The sequence below is a fragment of the Neoarius graeffei genome, chromosome 20, assembly GCF_027579695.1.
Source record: "Neoarius graeffei isolate fNeoGra1 chromosome 20, fNeoGra1.pri, whole genome shotgun sequence".
NCBI classification, from domain to species: domain Eukaryota; kingdom Metazoa; phylum Chordata; class Actinopteri; order Siluriformes; family Ariidae; genus Neoarius; species Neoarius graeffei.
In genome coordinates, this window is record NC_083588.1 from 1,532,270 (window position 1) to 1,550,661 (window position 18,392).

Here is an 18,392-nt window from a genome sequence, read left to right on the forward strand (position 1 = left end):
CACACACACACACAACTGATGGTCTGACCCCGAGTGAACGAGGGGCCACAGGAGGTGGGATGGAATTGAACTGCTGGTGAGTGAAGCTCCATTTTCCTCACACTGCAGGCTGAATGTTAAAGTGTTCAGGACCACACTGCAGCATTATTCTGACCTCTAAGAGAGTTTTTAGACACACACACACACACACACACACACACACACACACACACAGTATATTTAACCACAGGTTCCCAAGGTTATCGATGTAAAGAGTCTGCGTGTGAAGCTACAGTGGTGGTCTGCTTTGGTGAAGGTCGACCTGTACAGTAGGTGTGTCTGCTGTATGGATTCGACTCAGACGGGGGAACAGACAGGGAGATGGGGGACTAGACTAGAGGATAACAATGTGGAGTGGGACGACAAGGAGTCTGACTGGACTCGGGACAGATTAGATGACAAACTAGACAAGATTCAAGTCGGAAACAGGAGTAGACTCGCGCCGTGTCCCAAGCCACACACCTCTGCACTTACACTTGCTATTTTGAGTGCAGAAGTGCGTTCATATTGTTGAGTATGAAACGCTGGACACTTCTCAGTCTCAGCGGTTGCCATCTTGGCTATGCAGCAGAAGGGGCGGGACCAACAACCTACTTTCAGCCAGTTGGAGGAGGGCACATCATTGACAGTTTCCATGTCGCATGAAATGGGGCACACAAGCAAAGAAAATTAGAACCACAATCGTTTTTAGGAGATCAGCACAAAAAAAAAAAGTTGGTACATATTTTGACGGTTGATGCAACAAACACCTAAATGGTGCGATTGTCATTTACATGCACGACTTGCCATGTTCGATTTGAGACAACACGACCCTGTCGAAATTCACGCGATACACAAGTAACTACATGGAAGTGTACTAACCAAAGAACCTGGATTGAGACACTGAGCCGGTAATACATGAGACTGCGGGAGTGGACTAGATTAGGAGATGTGACTAGACTCAAGGACAGAAGAGATTAGATGACTAGACTAGTGAGACGATACAAAATAGACTTGGGAGACGGGATGAGACTTGGAGCTGGACGATCTAAAGGATCAGGTTAAAGAAGAGAATGGGACGAAACCAGATCATAAACTAGACTATGAAATAGGGCTCGATTAGAGAACAAGCTGGACTGTGGAGGGACGAGACTAAGGTCTTGATGAGATGAGGGGATGGAAGTGGACAAGGAGACAAACTATAGTAAGAGACAGAACTAGATTTAGGGAGGAGACAAAGAGATGAAACGAAACGAGGGAATACAGTGAGACTGGATGGGATGAGTGAATGGACAAGACGAGGGGACAATCTATTCTCTGGAACAGGACATGACTGGACAAACCTGATTACTCTCCTCTCACTTTGCTGCCGTGTGTGTGTGTGTGTGTGTGTGTGTGTGTGTGTGTGTGTGTGTGTGTGTGTGTGTGAGAGAGAGAGAGAGAAACTAAAAGGCTGCAGTCTGGCGCTGGGTCTGTATCTGGCAGCACACACTCAGCCTGCTTTAATCTGTGTGTATCAGGCAGCCTGATGGGGGAGCGCTATCTGGCAGGAAGTTCCATCTACATGCTGTTTAATCTGCGCTATCAGGCTTTCAATAACTGCACAACACAACACACACACACAATCAGGCAAACCTCATGCTCAGGAGAATTAAATAAATAAAGAAAAAGAAAGCAGCATACAAATGGGTCGCATTACCCAGAATGCTCAGCGGCTGGTGAGGCTGATACCAGAGCTATTATCATTTATATCATCACTTTTATGGCGAGATGAAGGAAATAGAAAAGAGGAGAGACACACGGCACGACACACAAACGTAATACGGGTGATATCACACACACACACACACACACACACACACACACACACACACACAGGGAAATGATGGTTAAATGAATAATTGAGGAAGAAGAGCAGAGGGGAATGAAGTCGTGACTCTGATCTTTATTTGAATTATTGGCCTTCATAAAAAAATATATAATTTGTTAACATCCCCTCACTGGCCACTTTATTAGGAATGTTTATGCATTCCTACTCCTGTTAGCCAAGAACAGGAATCTGAACACACACACACACCAGTAAGTGTGCATCTGAGTCAAAATGATTGTAATAAAGGGCTGTGAATTTTGCTGCCAACCAATTAAAGAGATTTACAGAGAGAGAGAGAGAGAGAGAGAGAGAGAGAGAGAGAGAGAGAGAGAGAGATGAATGAGGGATCAATGAAACATGAGTCAATCTGTAACGAGTGGATGAAGAGGTGAAAAGTAAGAGAAGAGAACAAGAACAAAAAAGAGACAAGGAAAAGATACGAGACAAAAAGAAAGCCAGAAGAGACTGGACCAGACCAAGAGAGAAGATGAAGAAAGACAGAACCGAGACAAGAAAGGATTAGACGAGACGAAGAGGAGAGAAGAGATGAGAAGAGGGGGATATTAGACCAGACCTGAGACAAGAGAGAGAGAGAGATCAGACACGAAAAGAAATGAGTTGAAAAGAAGATACAAGAAGAAGAAAGAAAACAAACCAGACCATTTGAGATGAGACGAGATGAGAAGACAAGACCAAGTGAGATGAGATCTGGGAGGAGGAAAGAGACTAGATTTTAAAAAAAGAGGAGACAAAATAAGGCCAGAAGAGACGAGAAGATTAGACCAGATGAGACGACCTGAGAAGAAACAAATCATTCAATAATTAGTAATTAGGCACACAAATCCTGACACGAACATCTGTTACACATCTGGAACCTCACACAGGCTCCCTTTTATTTAATCAGCCATTTTGTCCTTTCCATTCCATCTCTCTCTCACACACACACACACACACACACACACACACACACACACACACACCTGAACCCCCACCACCACCCCGACTTCTCCAGATCTCAGTATAAACTCTGCTCAAGATGAAACAACTTGTGTTCTCGAATCTCAGACTTGAAAATACTGTAAATTAATTTTCTGCTTTAAAACCTCAATTCATTTTAATTTAAATCAGAAATGTCCAACTTATTACTATGTAGAGCGTGAAATTCAGAAAAGTCTGCTCGTACTCTGATTTTAGACTTTCGATAACCAAAAGAGTCAGAAAATATATAATCTACACGTTGTTTTCGTGTTCATACATAACTCAGTACTTTAATAAAATCTGATAAAACACTGGTGAACCCTGACAATTAATACTTTTTTGGAGGGGAAAAAAAATCCCTATGATTTGCAAAAGTAAAAGAGCAGTTTTACAACACTGATAAGCTGTACATTTTAACATTTAGCCACGCCCACAAACCTTCTGTTTCAACTGTGTATAAGGTAAGACTCACAACGAGCTGGAAATATCGACCCAGGAAATGTTACTGGTGTTGAAAGCTGAAATAATTTCACTTCTTGCCTCTGAGAAAGTTTTCTTTCACCATTTTATCCTTCAGCTCCGTCACCTTTCCCTTTTATGGTGTTTTGTAGGCGTCTCTAAATGTAAATGAGCCGCAGTGTGAATGTGCTTTGCTGTTTACAGCTGATTGGCCGTTACCGAGTTAACAAAACTTGTGTCAGTCAGGTATAAATCTGGAGTTCAGTGTGGACCAAAACCACAACACACAACTTTGCAACAATCTGATAAATGAGGCACAATTGAGGAAAAAAAGAAAGAAATTGTTTATATCCTGATTGAGAAACAAGTCCCAGTGTGTGTGTGTGTGTGTGTGTTGCCTCAGCAGCGTTTGTGTGGAGGTGAGATGGGTCTCTCTGGGCTCCTGGAGCTTTACTACATCGCTGCATTGTCCTTAATGAGGCTGTTCACGGTTCATGGAGACAAACATGGAAATACAAATCTGTACCCCATCTCTCCTCTCCCACACACACTCACAGGTTTAAATCTGCCGCATGATCAGTTTAAATCTCAGTCAAGTCGCAAGGTTACAGGGTTCGCATCATGACAGTCTGAGCGCCGTGACTGGTTCAAGCGGAAGGCCGAATTCAGCGAGAGGTTTGATGTTCTCGGAATGAGAAAATAATCTCGAAAATGATGCAGAGAAAAACGTCGCAAAGACGAGACACTTGGCCCAACACAGGCAAGGGTGCCAGTACTTTCATCTTCCTAAAGGTGTATATTTAAATACAGTTAAACATCAAAACAGGATGTGCCGTGTATTTTCTGTGGCTGTTGTAACGTGGTGGAGAACCATCACCAGTGGGGTTTATCCTCGATGGAGCAAGCGTTCGAGTGAATCGGAAGCCATTTTGGATCAATGTGAAGGATCGCAGGGTAAGAAATGTCAAATCAGGTGAAATTATCACCAACAAGAAAAATTATTGTGCACAAAACGCCTCTGGAAAATTGGCTTTTATTTTTTTAATTAATAAAAAGTATGATTTTTGATCCGAAACCAAAAACAAGAAAAAAAAAAAAAGAAGAGATGAGATGAGAAAATGATGAGATGAGAGACGACGCTACAAACTACACAGCTGTAGATCACCCCAGTTTACTGTCTACCGGTCATCAGGTCATCACAATTATCCCCACTGATTAACCAATCGGTGATCTGCACTGATTCTAGCTCCGCCCACATGTCCCACAGATACCTTATTACAGCACAACTCACTAAGTAACAAACTCACAAATGAGGGATTACAGAACCTAAGAAATCCAGTTTAGAGTTAAAGAACACAAATGTGAACCTTGAGGTTCATTCCGTGTTTGAATCCAGCGATACGAACATCGTCTCTAACGATCAAAGAACAGCCATGAACATTTACACACTATTCTATCAAATAAATAAAATAACGAGACTCGGAATACAGAAGACTGTGCGCTCTGCTGGGAAATTATTCACAGTGAAATGTTGTTGAACATAAAAAACTCTTTAATTTTATTATAAATAAACTAAAAGTCCCTCAATTATCTTCTCGACTAAGTATTATATTCTATGAGAAATGATATAAAGAAACATAATTGAATCCCAGAGCGTCTCCATCATGTAAACGAAAACCTTTAGTGTGTACACACACGTATACGCGTTTCCTGCTTGCCTTCTGGACAACCTGTAAATAAAATATCTGTTTAAAAGAATCGACGTTGTTATTGATGATGATGGAGGAGGAGGTGGGAAACGAGCACAGCCAGAGTTTCCCCAGGAGAACACGTCATTAAAACTCATCATTTCAGCTTTCCAGTTCTCCAGCCTTAAAAAGCACACGACTGATTACGACACGCAGCATTACACCAGCATAAAGACGACGATGTTCCCACTGAGCGCTCGGACATCACTTTCATCTTCATTCTAATCTAATTGAGCAGCGCGAGTGTGTGTCCGACTCCCGATGAACACTCAGCACCGCGCCCAAGTGAAGAGACACGAGGACGTGGACAGGCCGTTCTTCTCGCTTCATAAAGCAGTTTAGCTGAACAACGAGCTCGGTTTAATAAAACACTGTCACACAGAGGAGGAGGAGGAAGAGGAGGAGCTTGGGATTCAGGCGTCTGATTCAAATCCAGCGGAACGCGGAGGTGAACCAGTTTACTGTCGGAGAGGAATCAGGACGCTGGTGAAGCTCTCGCTGCAGGGAACAGAACAGGGTGATGTGAAAACACTACACTTTTTTACCACGTATTTTCAGTTTAAGAGGAATTTAAAATGAATTCAAATTGGACAGGATTCAATTTTAAAGCTTATTTCCTGAAAAATATATTCATTAGTTTTATAATTTATATACCAAAAATTCCTGAATGGAATAACTCGGGACAAAAATTCTGTTTACTCGGAATCTGTTGGTGAGAGAGAGAGAGAGAGAGAGGAGAGAGAAAGATGCAAAGAAAAAGAAAAGAAAGAAAAGACAAAAGAAAGGAACAAAGAAAGAAAGACAAAGAAAGAAAAAAGTAGAGACACAAGAAAGAAAGAAGAAAAAGAAAGAAAAGAGAAAAAAGATGCAAAGAAAAAGGAAAGAAAAAGGAAATAAATAAGGAAAAAAGAACAAAAAGAAAGGGACAAAAAGAAAAAGAAAATGAAAATAAGAAATAAGATGCAAGGAAAGTAGTAAATAAATAAAGAAAAGAAAGACACAAAGAATGAAATGAAGAAAAAAGGGACAGAAAAAGATACAAAGAAAAGAAGAAAGTAAGAAAGAAAAAGAAAAAAAAAGTAAGAAAGATGCAAAGACAAAGAAAGAAAGAAAGAAAGAAAGAAAGAAAGAAAGAAAGAAAGAAAGAAAGACAAAAAACAAAGACAAAGAAATGAAATTGTCTCGATTCCCAGACTTTGACATGATTTTTTCTTTCAATATTTGAAGCAGTTTTATTATTTTTTGACGTTTGAACATGAACTCGTCCTGAACTCGTCCCAGTCCTTTAATAAACTGTTCTCTGAAAGCGTCGCTCCGAATGACGTCCTTCTGATGGGTAAAAAATAAGAGAGTTGTTATACCTAAAGGTTTGTAATAACCTAAACATTTAATTTTCATAAATTATTTACTGCTTTGTTTATCGATCTGGAGCCTCAAACTGCACATCTGAACACCACACACTGATCCACATCACTCATTCACAACTGGACACTGGACCCGCCCCTTCCTCCTCCCTGAGTGTGGTCACATGATCAGCGATGTCGCTCCTTAAAAGTCTTTTTCCCTCCAAGTCTGAGAGGAAATACCGTAATTCAGCTCATTAACGTTCAGAATCGGGAACGAAATCAGGGTTCACAGAGAATAAAGACGTGCGAATGGAGTGAGACTTGACACGGAGGGGTTTGTCAAATTAAAGAAATATCAGAGAGGAATATTTATGGTGTCGAAACAGACATCAGTGTTTTACTTTAAATGGGAGATTTAAATATTTCTTCTTTAGATTTCTCCTCACAGCAGGACAAAAACCTGCATTTTTCAGCCCCATGGAAACACAAGCTTGACTTTTCCCACACCTTCCTCTGCTGGAGATCTTACCTGGCAGGCTGGTGGAGACGTTGACCTGCGTGTGGAAGCGTTTATCAGGCAGCAGCTCTGAGACGCCGTTCCTGGCTTCCACGCTGAAGGTGTAGTTGGCGTTGTGCAGCAGGTTGAGCACGGAGACTGTACGCCCGCTCAGGCCGCTCTGCTGAGGCACGAAGCCGACGTTAGCACCGCACGGCTCGCAGTGTTCTCGTGGGGCGGAGACGCATCGCTGACATGCCACGCTGTAGCTCACGTCACCACGACCGCCCGAGTCCTCCGGAGCAGACCATTCCAGGATGAGTGTGGACTGTTTGAGGGTGTAGAGCAAGTCTCGTGGAGGAGAGGGCGGTCCTAAAGAAGAAAAAAAAAAAAAAACAGAAATAATGTGACGTGACTAAACAAGTTTGTTGTGAACTGAAATTATTCAGTAAACACACCACACACACACACACATCTAAAATACTAATCAGATCATCAGGAATCATCTCAACACAGGATTCTGAATTCTTCAACAAGACAAGCATCACAATTTGTAAATGTAAAAAAAGAAAGAAAAAAGTAAACTTACTGTTAAAGAACTCTTCAAAAAAAAAAGTGTTTGGTACAATCTTGAAAATAATTGCTTGTTATCTTCTTCCAGTGTTGTAGTAGAGTCACTAAACCTTGAGTCCGAGTCCAGTCTTGAGTCGAGTCCGAGAACAAGACTCCACCCGCACCATGTGACGGTGTCTGTTGCTGCCTTTATGTGAAAGCGTCTCTGCTACTGTGTCGGACTAACGTTGCTGCTGCACCGCCTCATTTTAGTTAACAGGCTACAGATAAAAAGCTTGTTCATCGCTCAGCAAGCCCCGCCCACTATCAACAGGGTGAATAACATGAGAGGGTTAACACTAGCTAGTTTGTCGCTCATCAAGCCCCGCCCACCATCAACAGTGCAATGAACAAAGTGCATCGCTTCCTTCTCTGGGTGGAGTCTTACCAAATGACAACTGAAGTTCGAGGTCGTCCCCGTCGTCTCCTCGATTGTTCTTCTACATATGGAACACACAGCAGTGCATTTTTCCCACTACATGAGAAGTCTGTATAAGCAAAGCGGACAATCCTAGCGGCGTCTCTCCAGGCATTTTAGCACCATTAATGTTAGTTTGTTCCTGAACATGACATATGAACAGGTGAATGTGCATTCTCATCATCTCTAGCCGCTTTATCCTGTTCTACAGGGTCGCAGGCGAGCTGGATCCTATCCCAGCTGACTACGGGCGAAAGGCGGGGTTCACCCTGGACAAGTCGCCAGGTCATCACAGGGCTGACACATAGACACAGACAACCATTCACACTCACATTCACACCTACGGCCAATTTAGAGTCACCAGTTAACCTAACCTGCATGTCTTTGGACTGTGGGGGAAACCGGAGCACCCGGAGGAAACCCACGCGGACACGGGGAGAACATGCAAACTCCGCACAGAAAGGCCCTCGCCGGCCACGGGGCTCGAACCAGGACCTTCTTGCTGTGAGGCGACAGCGCTAACCACTACACCACCGTGCTGCCTGAATGTGCATTCTCTTACACAAAATTAGTTTAAAAATTAATGTAGATATAAATCTCTTATGCCAAATTATTATGGCATGTTACAAAAAAATAAAGAAAAAAAAATCAATCCAAGTCCTCGTCTCCAATTTATGAGTCTGAATGCAGTTAATGCACGAGTCCGAGTCATCAGTGCCGAAGTCCTGCAAGTCGAGTACTACAAGCCTGTCGTCTTCTCCACACTGTCTTCTCAGGACCGAGTCCACAATTAAATGAGGGTTTGATGAAAAATCCTGGCACTCCTTCAAAAAAGGGAAACACTATTTGTTGTCCGTGGAAACTTTCAGAGTTCCCTCAGAGAATTTCTTATTGCAAAACCTGCACTCCAATGAAACGCCAGCGTGACTCCGACTGGCCGACTGTGGAGAGGTTTTCATCTGGAGGCTCTGTGGAGCTTTTTGTACTTCTGATACTCACTAAAATAAATAAACAAATAAATAAACAAACAAACACTAAAGACAGTGTTCTAACTCTTTCAGATAAAAAAGAAAGAACCGTTGCTATGCAACAAAACCGAGCAACAGAACGGATCTTAATGATCCCGCTGATGAGTCGATCACGACTAGAAGATTTACACTCCGGGTACATGAAAAAAATAAAATATATAAAAGGAGTTCTAGTCTTCAACTTTGTGCCTAAATCATTAGCAACAGTGTCAGAGTGTAAATAAAAAAGCAAAAAACCCACACAGCTCCTGATGCTGCACCTCGGCGTCATTAGAGCTCCATTAGCAGCACTCGACCATCACATTAACACCTTTAGAATCAGGTCGGATTGTGCACATCTTTAATTTATTCATAAACTCTCAGCTCAGACTCTGCTGTGTGACTGTTTTTACGTTTCAGTGATTCCTCTGTCTTAACTTCAAAACTCACATCCTCAGCCCAGATTTGCGTCCAGTCCTGATGGCAGTAATTACGCAATCAATACAGTAATTTACGCAGTAACTGCGCCTCTGTAAATGCTACCACAAGCTCTGCCAGGGATGTAAAAGCAGCACCAATCAATACTGTAATTAAAAGTGCAATTACGATGCTATAAAAGCCACAGAAACCTTTTCAACCTGGAAAAAGCCACTGCAGCTTTCTTTTTATTCCTCTTCTGTCTCCTTGGCATATGAGGAGTGTGATAACCTCTGAGGCACGAGCACGCTGCTCGAGCCATAAACAAAATTAAAAAGGTAATCAATGGGATTGTGGAGCTGAGAGTCAAACACACACACACACACACACACACACACACACACACACACACACACACTTAGAGAAACAGAAGCAGTTAATGTGATGGATGAGGTTGAGAAAGGTATCGAGGGTAATAATGCATTACAAAAGTATTCACCCCCCCACCTTTCCTTTTAATTTTGTTTTCTTACGGCCGCAGATCTTTTCCTCGATATTTTGCGATGTTCTTAGGTTTGGCGCATCTGGATTTTGGGATGTTCTTCCATTTATCTCCATAGCTCCATCAGGTTGACCTGGCCAGGTGATCAGTGATGTCTTGCTTCCTTGAGCATTAATCAGATCATCTGTCCTGAGAATCCTTTTGATGCTTTTTGGCCAAAATTCCAACCGAGCCATTTCACCATGAAAATCTGACTCACAGAGAGCTGCAGAGATGTTCTCCAAGATCACATGAGACTTCTGAAGTTCCAGCTTCATTACTGACCACCCTTCTCTCTTCTGTGATTCAGAACTTCTTCCAGTTATGAAGAAAGGACTTCTCATGTTCTTTAGACTCTCCACACCTCAGAAATGTCTCGGACCCATTCCACAGATTTTTTTTTTGGTGTTAGTCTATGTAGCTTGCTTTTGGACCAAATCATTTTCATTGCTACTGAATCATATCCAGTGAATCTTGCCCAGTGAGCACGGGAAGCATTACAAATTCTTTTTTTTTCGTGTAACACAAGATGGTTTACTTTTATTTAACCAAGCAATGGTCTGAATATTTTCAGAACGCTCTGTAGTGTGCCGTTTGGTGTTACATACGTGTGCACGGAGCTGACGGGGGGTCCAACAGCGTTCGAAAGTGGCCCTCTTCACACACGCACATGACGGACCCATCGCCCTCGGACACGCTGTGAGCAGGACACGATAAACACTCCTGCTGCTGGGACGACATCTTATAGGTGCCTGGTGGGCATGCTGGGGGAAAAAAAGGAAAATTACTGGCAGATATCAAGATATTAAAAGGTATTGAGGGTCATTTCAATGATGGATCAAAGTTTCAGCTTTCTGATTTATGTGATGTACCAAAAAAAAAGTTAAAAAAGAAAACGTGTTTTTCTCCATCGTGATTGTGCTCGCTTTAGTGTGGATACATTTATAGATTTGTTCATGTCTCGTGTTTCATTCGCTAAAAAAGATTCAGTGAAAAGCCACATCCCAATTAAAAATTCACAAACATCCTGGAAACACAAACACTCGGAACCTGAATCATTGCCTCCTTTCCCCAAATCAACACTCAGGAAATAACCAGGTGACTCTGGTGCACTAAATTTTCTTATGGCGTCAACAAACATTTCAATTTAATAAATTTTTAATATGTATATAAAGCAAAATGATTCCAATTCTACATGTTCAAACAAAAAGTGAGCATGACTGATTGGCTGACAGTAAAACTGCATTTGACTGGATGCTTGACAGAGTAACGATGACCTCGTTTTTCCAAAACTAACCATGAAAATGATGACGATGGCGTACTGTAAGAGATCTGAACATCACTGATGAGCCACTCTGAGCTCGAGGATGATTTACACACGCAGGAAAATATTTAAAAAATCGAGTTTTAGTCGTCTTAACTGTACACCTGGACACCTATAGAGTGGAGAAGAAACGCACCGTGTTCCTGATGAGCTCCTGTAGAAACTCGGCATAATGCTTTTGTTGTAGTGTAGAAATTTAAAACTGAATTCTGTGAACTAAATCTGCAAAAGGGCAACACCTAGGAGCCCACTTCAGCGATCTGGAGCTCCGTGGATTCAACATGAGCTGATCAGCGGTTAGAAATCAGCCTCTGCTCCACATGAACAGGAAACTCGAAGCTAATGCCCATCATCACATCCCCATCCTCAAACACCAACCTTCACACTTGCGTTCATCTGAAGCGAGTGAGAGTTTGGAGCTTTTTGATGCCTCGGTTTGTTAGTTGATGTAGCGCTCGATGTAGACGGCGAGGTGGAAAATCAGATGGAACAAATCAACGCTGCTGCTGAGCTTTTGCTTCCCTGCTGCCTCAGAGTCAGTTCTGTGTAAATCAGCCAACAAGAACAGAAACGATAACGCCGCCATGTGTTATCTTGCATGTGAACAGGGTGACAAAAATTGGATTTTAAACTCGGGGTGGGGGGGCAAGGCAAGCCTTCTCCCCAAAGACGACAACAAAGTGACAGAACATCTGCATTTGCAATTTGTCCCCAAAATGTGGCACCATGAACAATTATCGGTGCCAAACTGTTTCAGTTTCCTCACAGAACACTGGGGCTTCCTGCCAAGCCAGCTGGCTATGAGCTCATCAATTTGTCTTGTACAGTGTTTAGCTGGGGCTGATTAAAGAGACGCAGGGATTCGACTGGTTTCATGGCTCCCTCCAGGTGCACTAATGCAGATATAACTGTTACAGACGGATACGCTTCCCCAAGGACCACAGGATCTGCGCTGCAGATTTATTAATAAGTACGCTGGAATTCTTAATGTGCATTGCTGCTTTTGGCAGGAATTTCACTCGGATACAAAGTTACACGGATAGACAGGAGAAAAGCAGCGATGCAAAAGAAATATTAAAAAGACTGCAGAAATGAAATCCATCCAGCTGTTCAAATGACTTACAGTTTCGATGGCTTTGGTTGAAAATCAAATTCAACCCAAATTCCTTTGCCACTCCATCCTGCATCAAAAATAAAAGTGTCTCATATTTCATTAAAGATGAATAATGACCTCCCCCCCCCAGACAGAAGGTATTGATGAATATTAATACGGCTGAAAAAGCATTTGCTTTCTGCGCAGCTGCGAAATGGACGTCGTTATTTGGAACCATAATCATTTCCAAAACAGATTTGGAGCAGGGCTGGTGCAGGAAATCAATAATTCATCCCACCTCGTTCACATCACTCGCTTTGAGCTGTGAATTTTAATTTATGAAAGACACGTTAATAAATGGAATAAATCCACATTACTGCTGACAGGAAAAGGGTCCCGTCGATTCGGAAGCAGTGCGATTGGGTGGCGATCACACGCGCCGCCGTTTACATCATCAGAATCCGTTCCTTTTCGTCAACACTTTTGCATAAAGCCGAGTCTTTGCAAAGTAGGACACCATGTCCCGTTCGGTTCTGTCCTTTGTTGAAGGTACACAAGTGGATCTGGAGTCTTCAGCTGAAAGCATTTATGTAAATCTCATGACAATATAACAGCAGTGAGATCATAAAGGCTTCGACTTGTGTGACATTTTAATCAGGACTCTGGGAACTGTGTGGCACATCCTAAACAAAGATTACATCACCACTGTCAGTGGCCTGGAATCGTCAGCAGGGTCTTAATCACAGGACTGGTGAGGACAGGAATGTGGTATTAAACTTACTGAGGCAGGATGATTTATGAAGAGAGAGAGAGAGAGAGAGAGAGAGAGAGAGAGAGAGAGAGAGATGCATGAAATCCTGTGGATTTTCCTTTATTAAAATTGCTGATCTCGAGTTGCTTTCTGACTTTTACATCCTAATCAATAGGATTTGTCCGCTTCACATAAAGGTGATCATAAATTACATCTGACGCCGAGGCAGCTGATAAACAGCGCACAGAACCAAATCCCTCCCGATTCCACGCCCTCCGGTTTACTGCGACAGAATAATAGCATCAACACGGCCATGATGGCCAATTACAGGATATTACACTGCTCCGTCTCAATCATCATCTCCGTGGTGACGCTCATTCCAGCTTCACGCTCCTCTTCCTCGACGTGTGATCAGTCGTGATCCATGGAAATGTTTGATTAAAATCGGGACGATGCTGTGAGCACGCTGGGCCTGTTTAAAAAGAACCCATTTTGTTTTTTCTCTCTTGGATCACACTCATTCAGCTCTGACTGTTCATTCATTCTTTATTCGCTTTCTTTTCTGAAAGGCATCACACATCCTGTCCTCTGTCTCTTGTAAAAAAGAGCTCTCGTCTTCTCAGACTATTTCGAATCACGCTGTTAATCCATCACCGGTTCTCTGCCCTCACACCAGGTACACCATCATGTCATGTCACCCAATTCCAAGGTGTGAGGACACGGCATGGCATGACATCATCAAAAGTGGCCCAGCGGTCCGTCTCAGGAGTTTGTTTGCCTTCTGTGGCGTCTGATGGATGGCTTCCATTTCGCTCAGCTGTGAGGTGATTTGTTCACGTCCACAGCCAAGGAGCTCTACTCATCCGGGCCTGACGCCGAGGCCATGGGGTCGTCCAGAACCCAATCAGCTTTCCCCGACCCAGCACTGGAGGCTGGTGGGTCTCCTCACAGTGCGCGCGTGTGTGTGTGTGTGTGTGTGAGATGAATAGATTGAGAGTCAGACCTCACTGTATTGCACGCAGCCGTGAATGCTGAGCTACTGTCCTGTGAACTTGTCTATACAGGTCACTGTCTTTGCAGATCATAGCCATCTCATTGATTCTCTCTGTCACACACACATACAGTTAAAGAAACAAAACAACAAAAAAAGAAATAAACATATCCAAATTCACACTTTTTTTTAATTTATTTGCCCAGAGGAATATCGTCCCATATGATCCTATGCTCCCAGTGGTGACTCTGGAGGAGCACAGATGGGTGAGATGGTCAGGTGAAATGGTCACTTGTCCACAAACTTTGGCCATATCGTGCATTACGTCTCAAAATTTCATTCGATACAGCCCACGCTGCATCAGGTCCAACTCGGGCTATGCGATGAGATGATCTTGAATCATGTGACGACAGAAAATCTTCACAAATCTCACTCTTTCGAGCAACACGATTCATCATTCAGACGGTTTATTTGGGATGCAGCTGCCGCTTTCGTTCTGAATGAGCGGTTGCTACGGCCTCGTTAGCAGAGACCAGGTTATTAACTGCGGATGAGAGATCAACTTTTTCCAGCAGCTGAATTCACAATTCAAGGTGAATGTGTTGTTTCTTTAGGAATATCATCATCATCATCATGGCCAGGATGCATATGTGAAATCAGGATTTTCAATAATCAATTATTTTGGATCAAAACATGTTTTGTTTTGGTAACTAGCCTTTTTTTTTTTAAATAAAAAACTGTGCACAGCTAATGCTAACGATTTCACCATGATTTTGCACCTGCACCTCCACCAGGTTAATAATTCTGATTATAATTTAACATTTCTGATTATTTTAATAAGCTGAAATGCACCTTTCCTGACTTTTAATTAAAATGTTTATTTATGCATTCATTCTTTGAATTTCCAGAAAATGTGCTACATCGTGCCATGTCTCACTATCTGGATCTGGAATGACTCGTTATGTAACGATTCACCCAATTCACGATTCAATTAGTTTCATATTTTTGAAAAAAAAAAATATTAAATGAAAATTTCCGAATAAAAAAAAATGCAATATTTATTTCCCTATTCTTTATCAACTTAAATATTCCTTTTGTTAAATAAAAAAATGTGTTTAATTTCCTTAATAACCAACAATAATTATTTCCCCACATGTGAAAAGGTTGGAGTGAAATGTACGAGCCTGTTCACGAAAATGTTCCTTTGATGAAACGGAGGCCTGTGCAGGTCTGAGCTCAGCCTTTTACATTGATGCCAGGATTCGAACCAATGTTGGAAAAAGTGTTCCTTTCCTGGACAGGGCTCGAGACCACTCGGCCACATCACAAACTGAGGTTATAGAACATGGCACTTACATCGTCAGTACACAGCGGCGCCACACCGCAACCGTGGAATCGCTACCTGAGGCTGGCACGTTAATTACATTCTTAAACATACTCAAACTCTTAAACATACATACACAGACAGACAGACAGACGCCTCCATCAGCTTCAGCCAAAGGCTGAGCCAATAACGAAAAATTAATAATGAATATTCCTTTTCTGAATAAACTTTTATGACCATTTGTTGTGCCTCCATTTGCTTCTCTTTTCTTTACCTTTCAGCAGTCTGTAAAGAGAGATACAGCGCGCTATGATTTCTTTTTAAATCTATTTGTACACAATCACACAACAGCTTTCACATTTTACACTTGTTTATTCTGTTTTTGTGACAGAGCTGTGTTACTTCCACCTACATTGAAGTCACATATATTCACACTATTGTACGTCATTGCACCCTCTGCTGTCTAAATGTCACAATTACAGCTCAGAAAAACGAAAAGATTACGCAGCCTGATAATAATCACAATTTTTATTTCATTGATTCAAATCATTTTAAGTTTGTATTGTGATTTATTGTTGTGCAATATCATTAAGTGCCTATAAATGACCTATATTGGGATATGAGATTTTGAACACAGGTTGCAGGTGGAGGAGGAAAAAAAGGGGGAAAAATACCCTTTGTGTCAAGGCTATTAATTGCTTATTCACAGTTGAACAACTAAAGAAAGAAAAACCCTCAACCTTTTGGAAAAGAAGTTTGGAAAAGATGCTCGACGCTGGAATGAAAGCCAGTATCTCACTGGGCTGCGACAGCTTGCGACAAATTGCGAACGTCATTCGCGAGAGGGTTTCAAAAGTGTCTTGAAACATTATCGGGGCTTCTCAATTTCCTCGCATGAGTCGCAAAGTGTTGCTCCTTCGTCGTTGAAATTTTGAACATGTTCAAAAAATTCATGCGACAAAATTTCTCTCAAAATAGCCGCAAATGCGTCGCTGGTGTCGCCAAGCCGTCACGAACCCTTCTCAAGTCAGTTTCCGTGAGACAGGAAGTGCGAGTTCAGCCAGTATCTCACTGGACTGCGACAGCCTGTGACTAGTTGGAGAGACAACAATTACGATAAAATATGCGAATATCAATTCAGTGTGATTCCAAGTGAAAATTGTCACTAATTCACATTTTATTGCAATTGTGTCTCCAACTAGTCGTAGGCTGTCGCAGCCCAGTGAGATACCGGCTTAAAGTGCAAGCTACTCGTTCTGAATCCCATCACTTAATTCACTGATTCAACACACATTATTCTCAGACTTTAACTCGATCTCCAAACAGATCGTTATTGAATATAAATCAGCAATTAAAGTCCACAAGCTACAGAACAAATCAGAGTCTCCTGTTTGTTCTTTCTTTGTTCCACAAAATCAGGTCTCAGAAATCTGTGTAATTTATTTGCTGCTGTCTCTGCTCCCTCCAGCCCTCATCTAACATCTCAAACATCCACATGTGCTGTCCATCACTGCACCAAAAGAGAAGAGAGGCGAAAGCAGACAGGCAGAAGGAGGTTAAAAAGCCTCATACGTACTGATAAATTGATGGTTTATATCTGCATCTGACTTCAGAGCAATTTCATGTGTGAGGTTCGGGGAAATTACATGAAATAGAAAAGGGGGTGGGGGCGTGACCCAACCGACACCTCCAGGCACGCGAGATATAATGATTGAAATGTGCACACGATGCGAGATGAAGCCAAATCTGCATCACTTTTTCAGAAATATTGGAAATGTCGGGGGGGGGAAACTGGCAGAATGAAAGAGCGCTGTGTGGAATCACTTCATCCAATGAAGCCCATAACTTATCGTTTACTGAGCGTAATGAAGCTCTCGCTTGTTCTGGCTTTCAGCAGAAAATGTTCAGCGGGAGCTTTCGATGAAACAAAAGAAAATGGCTCACCGAGACGACGTGAGCATTTTAACTGCCACTGCCAAGAGGAGGAAAAAAGCTGACATGGACGACTGCGCACCAAAATAAATCTGGCTAAAAAGGCTGGGTTTGGAAACATGAGATGCCACATCTCTCTCTCAATCTACATCAACATCTCCACCTCCATCTGTATCTACATCCATATATCTCCATCTGTATCTCCACCTCCACCCACATCTCCATCCACAGACTCCATCGATATCGCCATCCATAGACTCTACCTCCATCCATATCGCCATCCACAGACTCCACCTCCATCCATATACTCCACCTCCATTTATTGACTCCATCCATACACTCCACCTCCATCGATATCGCCATCCATAGACTCCACCTCCATCTATATCGACATCCATATTTACAGCCCCACCTCCATCCATAGACTCCACCTCCACCCATAGACTCCACCTCCAAAATGGACCAGTTTGTTAATTCCAATAAGTGAAACAGGTTGAAATGATCTGCTTTTGAGAGCTCGCTGTTTGGAAGCCTGGACACAGATGAGGAACAGAAATACAGAGACCCCCGTTCTACAATCTGCACAGGCTTCGGAAATCTATAACAATAGGGCAAGGCTAAGAAAATACCCAAGAGAAGTGTTAGATATATGGACCTGTAAGGCTGAGGAATCAGTAGAGCTTAAATGAAGAGCATTTCACACTGCAGGTTCTCCACGGCTTTCTCAGAAGACTGATTTCATCTTTTGTACGTTCTGATTCTCAGACCAGAAAGAAAAGCATGAAGATAATAAAGCATTGCTAATGAGGCACTGATATTCAGTAACATCAGTGATCGGCAGAATGATCACAGATGAGAAAGACAGCAAAGAGACGTGACTCATTTTAAAGGTGTTAAAAAAAAAATCTTACTATCAGAAAAAAACCCAGAACATTAAAAAAATAACTGTGTAAGCAATGACATGGACACGTGGATGAGAAAACTCATCTGGAAAACTGTCGGGAGTGTTTGTGTTTACGTCGCCTTCCTGGCAATCATTTTAAAGGCACGCCCCCAGTGCTCCTTCA

The 18,392-nt window shown here is 42.3% G+C and overlaps 2 protein-coding genes across 3 annotated transcripts in view; one reads left to right on the top strand and one right to left on the bottom strand.

The window, feature by feature from the left end:
* The window catches only part of rps15a (ribosomal protein S15a), a 480,374-nt gene that overhangs the window by 195,123 nt on the left and 266,859 nt on the right, over positions 1-18,392 (top strand). The gene's annotated exons all lie outside the window — the stretch shown is intronic.
* Positions 1-18,392, bottom strand: part of LOC132868246 (ephrin type-A receptor 7-like) — a 119,964-nt gene that overhangs the window by 26,373 nt on the left and 75,199 nt on the right. For both annotated transcript variants that reach the window (XM_060901076.1, XM_060901075.1), the window contains 2 exons: positions 10,519-10,674; positions 6,949-7,287 (listed from right to left, as the gene is read on the bottom strand). In XM_060901076.1, the coding sequence (XP_060757059.1) occupies positions 6,949-7,287; positions 10,519-10,674 (495 nt within the window). The remainder of the gene's footprint in view (positions 1-6,948; positions 7,288-10,518; positions 10,675-18,392) is intronic.